The sequence below is a fragment of the Gracilinanus agilis genome, chromosome 3 (genome assembly GCF_016433145.1).
Source record: "Gracilinanus agilis isolate LMUSP501 chromosome 3, AgileGrace, whole genome shotgun sequence".
In the NCBI taxonomy this organism is placed as follows: Eukaryota; Metazoa; Chordata; class Mammalia; order Didelphimorphia; family Didelphidae; genus Gracilinanus; species Gracilinanus agilis.
The window spans coordinates 15,535,221-15,549,784 of NC_058132.1; the positions used below are offsets into that span (position 1 = coordinate 15,535,221).

Consider the following 14,564-nt stretch of genomic DNA (forward strand, 5'->3'; position numbering starts at 1 on the left):
TTTCCTCAATAAATTTTCTCTACTGGAAGTAATGTCTTCTTTCACAGCATGAACATGAAAATATGTATTGTATGATAAAACATGTACAACATATATCTGCCCTCTTGGAGAGGGAAAGGATGGGAGGAAGAAGGGAACATACATTGCAAAATGTCAGAAAACAATTATTAAAAATTTTAACAACATAAAAACACATATAAATCTTTTTAAAAGGAGATAATAATGCTAATAAACAGTGGAAAAGCAAGGAGGAAGAAGTGGAAACTACTTGAACAGAGCCAAGGTCCATAAGAAGTTCGAGGAGTTAAAGACTGAGAGAATTGGAATGAACTTAGCTGGCACAAGTACTTTCTCAAGAGGAGGTTCTTGGGAAAGGCTCACAAATGGGAAAAAAACAACAACACTTGGTTTATAGTTTGCTTCATAGAATTTCTCGCAGCTGCTGGTAAGTAAATAAAACATAATATGAGTTCTAATTGATGCGAGGGACATCTCTTTAGTTTCTAATTATTTGCCACCACAAAAAATATAGCTATACATATTTTTGTACAAATACATCCATTCTCATTTTTTTTTTTTTATCTCTTTGGGATACAGAGCTAGTAGTGGTATTGCTGGATCAAAAGGCATGCATTCTCTTAAAGCCCTTCAGGCATAATTCCACATTGTCTTCCAGAATTGTTGGATCTATTCCCAACTCCACCAGCAATGCATTAGTGTCCCAATTTTGCCACATCCCCTCCAACTATTATTTTCCTTTACTGTCATATTGGCCAATCTGCTAGGTATAAGGTGGTACCTCAAAGTTGTTTTGATTTGCATTTCTCTAATCAAGATGTATTTTGAACATTTTTATATGATTATTGATAGTTTTGATTTCTTCATGTGAAAACTGCCTATTCATATCCCTTGGCCATTTGTCAATTGGGGAATGCCTTGGTTTCTTAAATATTTTATTTAGTTCTTTACATATTTGAAAAATGAGACCTTTATCAGAGAACTTTCTTATGAAACTTTTTCCTAGTTTCTTGCTTCCCTTGTAATCTTGGTTGCATTGGTTTTGCTTGTACAAAACCTTTTTAATTTCATATAATCAAAATGATTCATTTTACATCTTGTAATGTTCTCTATCTTGTTTGGTCTTAAATTCTTCCTTTTTCCATAGATCTGACAGGCAAAACTAGTCTGCATTCACCTAATTTACTTATAATATCACTCCTTATGTTTGTGATATACCCATTTTGAACTTATCTTGGTATAGGGTGTGAAATATTGATCTAAACTTAATTTCTGCAATACTGTTTCACAATTTTCCCAGCAGTTTTTGTCATACAGTGAGTTCTTATCCCCAAATCTGGGATATTTGGGTTAATCAAACACTAGATTGCTAAAATCACTTACCTTAGCCTATTCCATTGATTCACCCTTCTATCTCTTAGCCGGTAACAGATTGTTTTGAAGATCACTGCTTTATAGTACAGTTTAAGATCTAATACTGCTAGACCACCATCCATTACATTTTTTTCATTAATTCCCTTGATATTCTTGATCTTTTCTTTGTCCAGATGAATTTTGATACTTTTTCTAGTTCTATAAAGTTTTTTTTGGAAGTTTGATAGATATGCCACTGAATAAGTAAATTAATTTAAGCAGGATCATCATTTTTATTATATTATTTCAGCCTACCCACGAGAAATTCATGTTTTTTCAATTGTTTAGATCTAGTTTTATTTCTGTGAAAAGTGTTTTGTAATTGTATCCATAAAATTCCTGTGTTTGTCTTGGCAGATAGATTCCCAAACATTTTACATTGTCTGGGGTGATTTTAAATCAACTTTCTCTTTCTAACTCTTGCTGCTGAATTTTGTTGCAAATATATAGAAATGCTGGTGATATATGTGGGTTTATTTTGTATCCTGCAGCCTTGCTAAAATTATTGATTTTGAAGGCATCTTTGCTTCACTCTTGATCTTATTGGGAAGGTTTATCTTATCCTCATTGCAGTTAATACTTGCTGATGGCTTTATTTTTTTTTAAACCCTTACCTTCCGTCTTGGAGTAAATACTGTGTATTGGCTCCAAGGCAGAAGAGTGGTAAGGGTAGGCAATGGGGGTCAAGTGACTTGCCCAGGGTCACACAGCTGGGAAGTATATGAGGCCAGATTTGAACCTAGGACCTCCTGTCTCTAGGCCTGGCTCTCAGTCCACTGAGCTACCCAGCTGCCCCCTTGCAGATGGCTTTAAATAAATACTACTTATTATTTTGAGGAAAGACCCTTTTATTCCTATGCTTTCTAGTGTTTTCAATAGGAAAGGCGGTTATATTTTGTCAAAGGCTTTTTCTGCATATATTGAGACAATCATGTGATTTCTGTTAGTTTGATTATTGATATGGTCAATTATGCAGATGATTTTCCTAATATTAAACCAGTCTTGCATTTCTGGTATAAATCTCACCAGGTTATCATGCATAATCCTTCTGATAAGTTGCTGTTGTTGGTCCTTTGCAAGTATTTTAAGATTTTTGCATGAATGTTCATTAAGGAGATTGGTCCATAATTTTCTTTTCTCTGTTTTTGGTCTTCCTGGCCTAGGTATCAGTACCATATTTCTGTCATAAAAAGAATTTTGTAAGACTCCTTCTTTGCTTATTTTGTCAAATACTTTGTATAGTACTGAAATTAATTGTTCTTTAAATGTTTGATAGAATTCACTTGTGAATCCATATAACCCTAGGGAATTTTTCCTGGGGAATTCATTGATGGCTTGTTCAATTTCTTTTTCTAAGATGTGATTATGTAAGGATTCTATTTTCTCTTTTGTTAATCTAGGCAATTTATATTTTTGTAAACATTCATCCATTTCACATAGGTTGTCAGATTTATTGTCATATAATGAGGCAAAATGGCTCCTAATAATTGCTTTAATTTCCTCTTCATTAGAGGTGAAATCACCTTTTTCATTTTTATACTGGTAATTTGATTCTTCTTTCTTTTTTAAAATCAAATTAGCCAATACTTTATTTTATTTGTTGTTGTTGTTTTTATAGAACCAGTTCCTAGTCTTATTTATTAATTCAATAGTCCTTTTATTTTCAATTTCATTAATTTCTCATTTGATTGTAAGGATTTCCAATCAAGTTTTTAATTTAGGATTTTTGATTTGTTCTTTTTCTGTTTTTTTTTTTTAGTTGCCCAATTCATTGATCTTTTTCTCTATTTTGTTGATATAAGCACTTGGGGATATCGATTTTCTCCTGACTACTGCTTTGGTTGTATTCTATATACTTTGATATGTTGTTTGATATGTAGAAAGAACTTATTTATTTTTTGTTAGATTCATCTAATTCTGAAAGGGGAAGTTTGAGGTACCCCACTAGTATAGTTTTATTATCTAGTTCCTCCTTAAGCTCCTTTAGTTTCTCCATTAAAAATCTGTGTGCTATACTATTTGGTACATATATGTTGAGTACTGATATTTTTTCATTGTCTATACAGCCTTTTATCAATATGTAACTTTCTTCCTTATATTTTTTAATCAAATATATTTTTGCTTCAGCTTTTCCTGAGATCCTGACTGCTCTTCCTGCTTTCTTTATCTCAGTTGAACCCCAATAGATTCTGCTCCAGCCTTTTATCTTTACTCAGTCAGTATATGTCTACCTGCTTCAAATGTGTTTCTTATAAATGACATGTGGTAGGATTCTGGTTTAATCCATCTGCTATCCACTTTCATTTTATGGGTGAGTACATCCTATTTACATTCACCGTTATGATTACCATCTGTATATTTCCCTTCATTTTGATTTCCCCTTTTAATCCTGACCTTTCTCCTTTCACTCTTCTCTCTAGTGTTTTGCTTTTAATTACTCCCTGCCTTCCCCCTCCCATGTATTACTCCCCTTCCCACCACCTCCCTTCCTATTCCCCTTCTACTTCTCTGTAGGGTAAGATATGATTCTATACTCCAATGAATCTGACTATTCTTTCCTCTCTGAGCCAATTCCAGAGAGAGTGAGGTGTCAGTATTACCTGTCGACACCCTCATCCTCCCCTTAATTACCATAGTATTCTCTGCCCCAAAACCTCTTTATTTGATATAATTTACCCCATTTTGCTTCTCTCTTCCAATTTCTCTTAGTATGATCCTGTTTTTCACCCCTAGTTTTTTGATATATCATCCTAAATAGCTTCTACCACACCCTCTATGTATTCTTCTTACTACTATGATAATGATAACAATTTTTAAAATTTACAGATTATCTTTCCATTTAGGAATATAAAAATTGATTTTATTGAAGCCCTTAAATTTTTTTCTCTTTCTTATTTACCTTTTTATGCTTGCTTGAATTTTGTATTTGTACATCAAATTTTCTGCTTAAGTCTGGTCTTTTCTTCAAGAATGCTTGGAAATCTTCTATTTTATTAAAAGGCTATACTTTCCCCTATAAGTTTTGTCAGTTTTGGTGGGTAGGTGATTCTTGGTTGTAAACCCATTTCCCTTGTCTTCCAGAAGATTGTATTCCAAGTCTTCAAGTCATACAATGTAGAAACTGCCAGATCCTGTGTAATCCTGAGTGGGACTCCATGATACATGAATTGTTTCTTTCTGGCTGCTTGCAGTATTTTCTCCTTGACTCGAGAACTCTTGAACTTGACTATAACATTCCTGGGAGTTGTTATTTGGGGATTTGTTGCAAGACGTGATCTGTGGATTCTTTAAATCTCTATTTTGCCCTCTTAGGCAAGAATATTAGGGTGATTTTCTTGGATAATTTCTTATAATATGATGTCTAGACTTTTTATTTTGGTCATGACGTTCAGGTAGTCTAATAATTCTTATATTGTCTCTCCTGGAGCTATTTTCCAGGTCAGTTGTTTTTTATGAGATATTTCATACTTTCTTCTATTTGTTTTCATTATTTTGATTTTGTTTTATTGTTTCTTGATGTTTAATGAAGTCATTAGCTTCCATTTGCCCAATTCTAATTTTTCAAGACTGAATTTCTTCCATGACCTTTTGATCTCCTCTTCCATTTATTCTTCTTTTCATGACATTCTTTTCTTCTTTGGATTTTTGCTCTTCTTTTTCCAGTTGGCCTATTTTACTTTTTAAGATATTATTTGCTTTTTCCCATTTTTCTTCAACCTGTCTTATTTGATTTTTGAGTTTTTCCAGAGCCTGAAACCAATTCTCATTTTTTGGGAAGTTTTCCTTGTAATTACTTGGATCCTGTCATCCTCTGTCAGTTCTGTTCTTTGCTCTTTTTCCCTGTAGTAGTTTTCAATAGTTACATGCTTTTTCTATTGTTTACTCATTTTCCCAGTCTTTTGGGGTTTTTTGGGGGGGGAAGGTGGAATTCTGTAAGCTGATTATTGATTCTCTCCTCTGCTGCTTTACAGGATTACACAGGGTTAGCTAATGGTCCCTGGGGTTGTCTTCAATGCAGCCAGTCGCTAAAGCTTGAAATTGCCTGTCAAATGGACTTTTGATCCTCACCAACTTCTGGGACTTTAAGGGGTGGGTCAGGGGTATTCTTTTTCTGGTGTAGCTCCTGACCCAAGATCCTGAAGTTAGTCTACATTCTATCACAAAAGCTAGAATGGTAGGTCAGGAGATAGGGTTGGCCAGCATTACTCTGTGTGCAGTTTTGCTTCCAGTTCTCCTTCATCCCATGAAAATAGACCCTTTCTGCCTATCTATCAAGTTGTGTTCAGCAGAAGAGTCTCATGACTCCATCTTGCTGTTGGGTTTGGATTCTTGTCTTTTTGAAGTGCTTTTAAAGATTGGTATGGAATGACAAAGTGGTTTCAGCTTTTGCTTCTGCTAAGCCTCCAGCTTGACTCTGCCCTCCAAACACCATCTTGATTAAGAGAAGTTCACTTCTCAGTTCAGCAGATATCTCCCTCATTCTCATGTTTGTTATGAAGATTAAATTAGATGATATACATAAAGTGATTTATGAACCCCAATGTCCTATATACATATTAGTTATTCATTTATAAAAGGGATCTTTTTCCAAATATAGTATGGAATAGATGCAGGGAAGGATGACAACATTATATGCTACACATTGTGATAAGCATTTTACAAATATTATCTCGCTTGATGAGATAATCATGAGATGTTGTTCATCCTTCATTTTCTTTAAAAAATTTTTAAAACTTGTTGACACAATTTTATATAATATTTTCTGACATTTTGTAATCCTTGTTGTCTCCCTCCTTCTCACCTCTCCAAGATGGCAGACAATATGATATAACTGTATAAATATTAATATACAATATATATTTCCATGTTCATCATAGCATGAAAGGAGATATATTGCATACACTAGAGAAAAATTAATGGAGGAAATAAAGAACAGTATTTTTCAATATACATTGAGATTCTATCAGTTCCTTCTATAGCAGTGGATAGTCTTTTTCATTATGAGTTCCTTGGGTTGTCCTCGATCCTTGCATTGCTGATAATAGTTGTCATTCAGAGTTTATTTCATTACTGACAGTACTGTGTAAAATGTTCTCCTGGTTCTGCTCACTTTACTTTGCATCACTTCATATAAGTCTTTTCAAATTTATTTATTTATTTGTTTAAACCCTTAACTTTTGTGTATTGGCTCCTACGTGGAAGAGTGGTAAGGATAGGCAATGGGGGTCAAGTGACTTTCCCAGGGTCACACAGCTGGGAAGTATCTGAGGCTGGATTTGAACCTAGGACCTCCCATCTCTAGGCCTGACTCTCAATCCACTGAGCTACCCAGCTGCTCCCTTCTTTTCAAATTTATGTGTATGTGTGTGAGAAAAAGATTATCTTGTTTGCCATTTCTTATGACACAATAGAATTCCATTATAATCACATACCACAACTTGTTTAGCTATTCTCTAGTTGATAGACAACCTTTTAGTTTCTAATTTTTCCACCACAAGAAGAGCTGCTATAAATATTTTGGTACAGATAGGTCCTTTTCCCCTATATTTGATCTCTTTGGGATACAGACCTAATAATGGTGTTGCTAGCTCAAGCGATTTGTCCTTCATTATCAAAGAAGATCAATGACATCACAGGTAATGGCATGACTCTCCAGCGAATTGTATTGAAGTGAGGCAGTTACACAAAATCAGCCTCACCTTCTCTTCTAGAGTCATTGAAGTCCAGTGGCAAGATAGAAGTCAGGATGACTGGCAATGACTCAGGATGCAACTGATGACCTTGGCATCTTCAATGTCTGACTAAGTTCTAAGTGTTCTACAGGGCTTACTCTAGCTACTTTTAAGATCATTGGAACAAATTGTTCTCATTTGCCCATTCTGCTGGGTGAAGTTTTCATATACTTGAGGCAGATGAGGTTTGAGGTCTGTCAGTTGCCCTCAACCTATTTTAGCCCATATGTGCTAAGACAGTTTTACCAGAGTGTGGCTGCTGCCCATCCTATGACTTCTTGGAACCTCAGTGAGAGTTGGGAGTGAGATGGACACCAAAGGTGAATAAGTGTCTCTGAGAAGAGCAAGTCCTCACACTAGGGATGCTTGTCCTCTTTAATATCTCATACACTCCAAATTCTAGGAAACCATTGAAATGGCAAACATTTTTAATAATAGTTTCTGAGGCCGCTAAGTGGGACATCGAACAAAGCCTTGAACATAAACCAAGAAGACCTCAGGTCCCCCAAAATTGTTTATGTTTTGATTGATTGATCCTTAAAACAAACTTGAGAGCTGGTATTATTACCATCTCCATTCTTACTGAGAAGGAAACTGAGGATAAGGTTAATAGTTGACTTTTTAAATGAGATGATCAGATCAACATTTTCCTTTCAAAGATGTTCCCACTGTTTATGTAGCTTTCTGAAAAGTCCTTCTGTTCCTTCTGGATATTTTGAAAAATACTTCAATGACTCTCTTTTATTTTTGTGGGGGAAAAGGGTATTCCCCCAAACGAGGGAGAAAAACCTATCTTTAGTTTGAGTAATGTGGAGGGTCAGTGGATAGTAGTTTAGGCCTGGAATTAAGTAGATCTTAGTTCAAATCTGGTCTCAGACATTTACTAGCTATCTGTGAGATTCTAGGCAAGTCACTTAACCATTACTTGCCTCAGTTTCTTCATCTGTGAAATAAAGAGAATAAGAACATCTACCACATAATATTGTTGTTAAGGTTGTCCAGAGTAGATTTTGGGGAAAACAAAACTGACTCCTTTTTGTCTACCCCATAAACCCCTAATTATGATATCATTGGCCTATGAAGTCCCTTATAAGTCTGAACACTCAATGATCTTTGTTTCTATGCTTTCCATTTATGCTCACACTATGCCAGCTAATCCTTTGTACCACCTACCAGAATAATTTCTCATCCAGAGTTCTGATACATCATTCTTCTGCTCAAAAAAATTCAATGTCTCTCTGTTTCCTATGGAATAAACTTCAAATTTCTCTGCCAGCCATACAAGGCCATTCTACCATATACATACATAAACACACTTGCCACATACACTTCTGCAAAAAATTGGGGTGAGATGCTTTCACAAATCTTCTTTGGAGGAAACTCATTCTTTATAATATTTCAACATTCATTTACAATTGTCTTGTGATTTTTGTGCTTTCCCTTTTTCATGGTTGTTGCCCTGGTTTATATTGTTTTCCTGATTCTCCTGACTTCACTTTGCATCAGTTCATTTATTTTCATACTTTCTAGATTCACTATAATCAGCATTTCTTACAGCCCAATAATATTTATCTATATTTATGTACCACAATGTGTTTAATTCCCGCTCAGTGGCTCTATGCCATATTCTCATTGCTTTGCTACCACAAAAAGTTCTGTTATAAATATTTTTGTTAATATGGAATCATTTTTTTTCTTTTTAATTCATTACCTCCTTTGGGAATATGCTAAGTTGTAGAATTTATGAATCAGAGGATATGGACATTTTTAGTTACCTTTTTTAATAATTACAAATTATTTTCAAGAAAGATTTTATTTTCATACCTCCCCCAGCAAATGTATCAGCATGCCAATCCTTCCATAGACCTTCCAACATCTTTTCTAGTTTGGGCATAAAATTGCTTTGATTTTGTTTTCTCAGTGTTAGTGATTTAGAATATTTTTTCCTATAGTTATTAATAGTGATTTTTAATTAGTGAGCTGATTGCTCATAACCTTTGATCCCAGTGATTTGATTTGATTTTTAAACCATTACCTTCCATCTTAGAATCAAAATAATATATTGATTCCAAGGCAGAAGAGCAGTAAGGCCTGGGCAATGGGTTAAGTGTCTTGCCCAGGGTCATTCAGTTAGGAAGTGTCTAAGGTCAAATTTAAACCCAGAACCTTTTGTCTCCAGCTCTGGTTTTCCATACATTGAGCCATCAAGCTTCCCCTTATGTTTTCTATATTAAAATTATTTTGTTTCCCTTACTTGGCAAAAAAAAGGAAAGAAAAAACTACCAAATTCATTGGGCTCTTCTTAGAAATTGTTCCCACTAGCACTGATTCCATCCCACTATATTTTCATCTTATCACCTCAAACTTGGTTTAATATTTGGAAAACAATATAATTAATCATATTTTTAAATACCATCTAAAACTATGATTATCTCAATCAATGTGGAAAAACCCTTTGACAAAGTATAACTCTTGTTTATGCTAAAAAAAATCCAATGCCCATCAATGAAGGAATAGGTAAATAAATTGTGGACCATAAATGTAATAGACTATTAAGGTATTGTTAATGATGAATATGGTGAATACAGAGAAGCATGGAAGGACCTATATGAACTGAAACAGAGTGAAACAAAAAGAACCAAAAAAACAATAAACTAAACAATGATAGCAGTGGAAAGAACACACACATACACAATAACAAGTGAATGTTGTAAAATTATTAAGAACCAATATAGTTTGAAAGAAAAATTATAGGAAGGCAATCCCAATCCACCTTTTTGTAGAAATTGGAGGACTACAAGTGTGTTTTTTAATTTATTTAGAATATTTTTCCATCATTACAAGATTCATGTTCTTTCCATCCCCTCTTTTATCCCCCCTCCCAGAACTGTTATCACTACATCAAAAAACCTGAATGTATGTTCAAATAAAACACTAGTTATGACATATGTGTCAAATGTTATACAATACAAATGTTATACATATGTCATAATGTGTTTTATTTGAACATACATTTAAGTTTTTTTGATGTAGTGATGAGTTATGATTTTTCCCTCTTTTGACTTTTAAATATTATTTTATATGAGATGGATCTCTGGGAAAGGGAAGATGAAAAATATTAGGGGAAATTATATTGACATAAAAAGAAAATCAAAGATACCAATACAATTTAATTTTTTTTAATAGGAAAGGTTACTACAATAGTTCAGGTGAGAGATGGAGGCTTGAACTAGCCTCCATGATCTGCTCTTGAAGAAGCCATACTGAATCTTCATGATGTCAAATTCCTTTTCTGGGTATTCACTAAGAATCTCTTTACTATATTCAAAGATTTTTCCATGAATTGAACTCAATCTCCTTGGTCTATAGCTTGAAAAATACATTCCTTTACCACTAAAAAAGAATTCCAACATTTCCCTTTCTCTAATAGTGAGATATATCTTCCATTCTCTATGGTTTTTTAAAAAAATACTGACGGTGACTTGGAAATCAAATTTGTCTTCTGATTATAAGGCAAATAAGTATTCTTCTAATCAAATTGTGGGTGCCTTGTCTCCCTCCTAACCTCATAATAAACACTGGTGAAAAAAAAAAGTTTTTGGCAACCATCTATTTGGCAATTCCCCAAGGGTTTCACAGTAGCCTCTAAGGCTGGCATCTCAGGTTTAAGATTCCCTGACCATCTACCTGTTGGATAAGGAAGCTGTGAAATGTCAGCAGCCTGTCTTCAGGAAAAGAGCACTAATTGCCTTCAAGTGAGCAGATCTGAGTTTGAGCTCCAGGGCTATTTCCTAGTTGTGTGGCATAGGAAATGTTACTTAGCATATTTAGCCCTCAGTTTCCCCATCTGTGAATAAGGAGCTTGAACTGGATGATCTATAAAGTCTCCTCCTCCTCTAAATCCTGTGAACCTCTGGTTGGCACATCATGTTTCCTCTGACTTGAATTCTCAGTCTCCACTGCCATGTTTCTAAAAAAGAATGAGTTAAATTTGATTATATCTAAGAATCCTTGCAGCCCTCACATCCTTAGAGTCTGTGATCTTCCAGATCATGCCCATCATACCACATTTCTAATAATTAAGTAAGCAAGGGGGCAGACTGGCACTGATTCCTCCAGGTACAGAGTTCATGCTAAGAGTATCAGACATGATGGCCCTTTTTTTCTGTCTGGACTTCTTGAACTGGAAGCTCTTTATACATCTCCTACTCATCAGTTCCTGAGATTCTCCACCTTGGCTGTACATCCAGGCCTCCACTGTCTGTTCTCCTGGTTTCCCTCCTGAGAAATGCTCTGTGAGATATATAGGAGGCTCAAGCTCATCTCAGTGACTCTTTACACTCAGGTAAGACAGCCAAAGGTATAGTGATGGGGCAATAGAGTTTAAAAAGCTCAGGACTTAGAGCTGGATGATCTGATCTCAAGTTTAATGCATGGCACTCATTGTTGCGTATGATAAAGGTATATTCATCATAATTATCAACTGGCTGGACTTGGGGTGCAGAGGGAGCAGGCATAATAAAAGATGACTCTGGAATGGCAAACCTGGGAGAAGGGTAATGCTGCAGGAGATTTGGGGAAACTGGAAGCATAGGCACGTTTAGGGAGGATGATGATAATAATGGGATGATGTTGCCTCTGAATTGCTGATGGACACAAGCAACCAGGCACTTTGTTTTATTACCAGGTAACTGCAAAATCCCTACTACAGCATTGCAAAGAATTCTTTTAAGGGATGGATGGTCCTAGATCTAGGATTTCATAAATGTAGAGAAGCTCCCCTATGTTGAAAGCACCGTCACTAGTGCAAATTGACAATTCATCTGAGTCTCATAGTTGCCTGGGTCACTGAGGGGAAGAGACTTGTCCATGGTCTCCAAATTGATGTGAATCAGAGTATTTGAACATAGGTGAATCTAACTGCCAGACCAGTCCTCTGTCCTTGAGGAAAATTCAGTAATTAGAGCCAGATAGAGAGATTTAAGACTGATCTGAAAAGAATTTTGGAAACTCAGAGCTGAAAGAGTCCAATAATCCTCTACTCTAAAATGAAAAAAAAAGTATCTTTACAGTTAAAAACCCACAAATGATTAGATGACATATTTGATTTAAGAATTTCAGTGTTGGAGAGTCACTACCAAATGATCAAATGGGGCTACGTTGCCCAAGAAGAAACCATGGAAACAGGTGAAAAGAGATCTTAGAATAAGAAACTTTCATAAGCCCACAATTAAGGAGAGGGAGGAAGAAAATGAATCCATGAAAATGATTGAGAATGGACAATTCAAAATGTAGGTGGGAGACCAGGAGAAATCAGGGTTCTCATGGCAAAAGAAGAAAGGGCATCGAGGAGGAGGAGGAGGTAGTCAATGCTACTGACAGAAAAATGGAGGAGGAGGAAAACTAAAATAATGTCTTCATGTTTGTGGAATAAACTCACTAATGACATTGGAAAAGTGGGAAGAATTCTCTCTGTGGAGACCATGGAGATATCTAAGTGTGACACCTTTAATGTATCTTTATATTCTTTCAGTGAGAATAGAAGAAGAGAAAAGTAAAATCTATGAGCCTTGTGTGAGGGTCTGGGGATAAGGATCTTGAAGGGACAATCACGGAAAGCTCCATGGATGAGGTGAGTCTCAGACAGGAGTTGGGAAGGAAGAAGTGGCTGAGCCAGCTTGGCAGGGGAAGGGCATGATTGCTTTTCATAAAGGATAGGGAAGGGTAAAGAAAAGGCTGAAGCAGGAGAGCAAAACATATAGAATGGTCTGGACTGAGCAACACCATAAAGAACATCTGATCCGTGTGTGTGTGTGTGTGTGTGTGTGTGTGTGTGTGTGTGTGCATGGGGGGGGGATGGATGTTACAAAACACTTTTCTTTTAACTCTTCAAGTGGGGTAGCATGAAGTTTATTTTGCCTATTTTGCAGAGATGGTGGAACAGGATCAGAGGGAGGAAAGATTGTACTGTTAATACCTTGTGGATAAAGCCAAGTCTCGAATACATGACTTGTGACTTTCCTGAGTCTTTTTAAAAAATATTCAAATAGCTTAGAAGTCTTTAATGATCCAGCAAGGAAAGCCTCTCAGCATTTGCAGTATAATACGATTTCCCTATCTCTGAGGTTCCCCTTGTCGTTCAGTTTCATTTGCTCATTTCCCATCCAATGTTCCCAAAATCTAATGCCATTGTACTTCAGCAAACACATATTAAATGTCTCTTGGAACTTTCATGCCCTTGATCATTCTTTGACCAATTGCCCCAGAGAAGAATGTATTTTCTAGCTATAAACTAAGGGACATAAGACCAATCCAAAAACACAAAGGGCTAGTCCTAGGGTCTAGGAGCAGAATGTGGATGGCCGTCTCCTTTAGAGACTATGAGGTGCTGAACTGGATGACTTTGGAAATCCCTTACAACACCAAGATTTGAGACATCTATCGTCTCCTTGATTCAACCAAGACAAATTTGAACCCTTTTTAAAAAGCAAAATCCATACACACATACACACAAATACTTGAGTCAATAATAATAAACATAAAAATATATAGACTTATTAATAGTAAAGTTTAACAGCAGAAAAACAACTGCTTGAATACATGGGTTGATGGGGATATGATTGGGGATGTAGACTCTAAATGACCACCCTAATGTACACATTAATAATATAGAAATAGATCTTGATCAGGGATATTTGTGGAACCTAGTGGAATTGTACATCAGCTATGGGAGGGGGCTGAGAGGAGGGGAAGGAAAGAACATGAATCATGTAACCATGGAAAATTTTTCTTAATCAATAAAAGGAAAAAATAATAGGAAAAAAATAAAATAAAAGTAAAGCTTAACTTGACTAGGCTGGCTCAGACTGGTTTTAATGAAAATCATTTAGTAACACCAATCCTGGCCTCAACCCTGACTGGGAAATTTCATTCAATATATAGAAGCAGGATTTCATAGTGTTTTTTTTTTCTTTTTTCTTTTTTTTTTTTATTTTAAACCCTTAACTTCTGTGTATTGACTTATAGGTGGAAGAGTGGTAAGGGTAGGCAATGGGGGTCAAGTGACTTGCCCAGGGTCACACAGCTGGGAAGTGTCTGAGGCCGGATTTGAACCTAGGACCTCCCGTCTTTAGGCCTGGCTCTCAATCCACTGAGCTACCCAGCTGCCCCCAGATTTCATAGTTTTTTAAGTTGACCTCAGAGGCAAGAAAACTTGGGTTCACCTCCCACTTCTGACACTTCCTGGCTGTGTGATCTTAGGCTGGTCACTTGACCTCAGTGCTCTGGGCAATTTTCCAATACCATAACCTTTAGTGGAATTATTATCATCTTTGGAGTGTGTGTGTGTGTTTATATACATATATAGTATTTATATTTGTTATTTATATTTGCAATATATAT

The 14,564-nt window shown here is 35.8% G+C and overlaps 1 protein-coding gene across 1 annotated transcript in view; it reads left to right on the forward strand.

Moving 5' to 3' along the window:
• Nucleotides 1-7,006: 7,006 nt before the first annotated feature.
• Nucleotides 7,007-14,564, forward strand: part of LOC123240773 (olfactory receptor 5-like) — a 14,209-nt gene continuing 6,651 nt past the window's right edge. Inside the window, exons 1-2 of the mRNA XM_044668486.1 lie at nucleotides 7,007-7,101; nucleotides 7,925-7,961. Of these exons, the coding sequence (XP_044524421.1) occupies nucleotides 7,007-7,101; nucleotides 7,925-7,961 (132 nt within the window). The remainder of the gene's footprint in view (nucleotides 7,102-7,924; nucleotides 7,962-14,564) is intronic.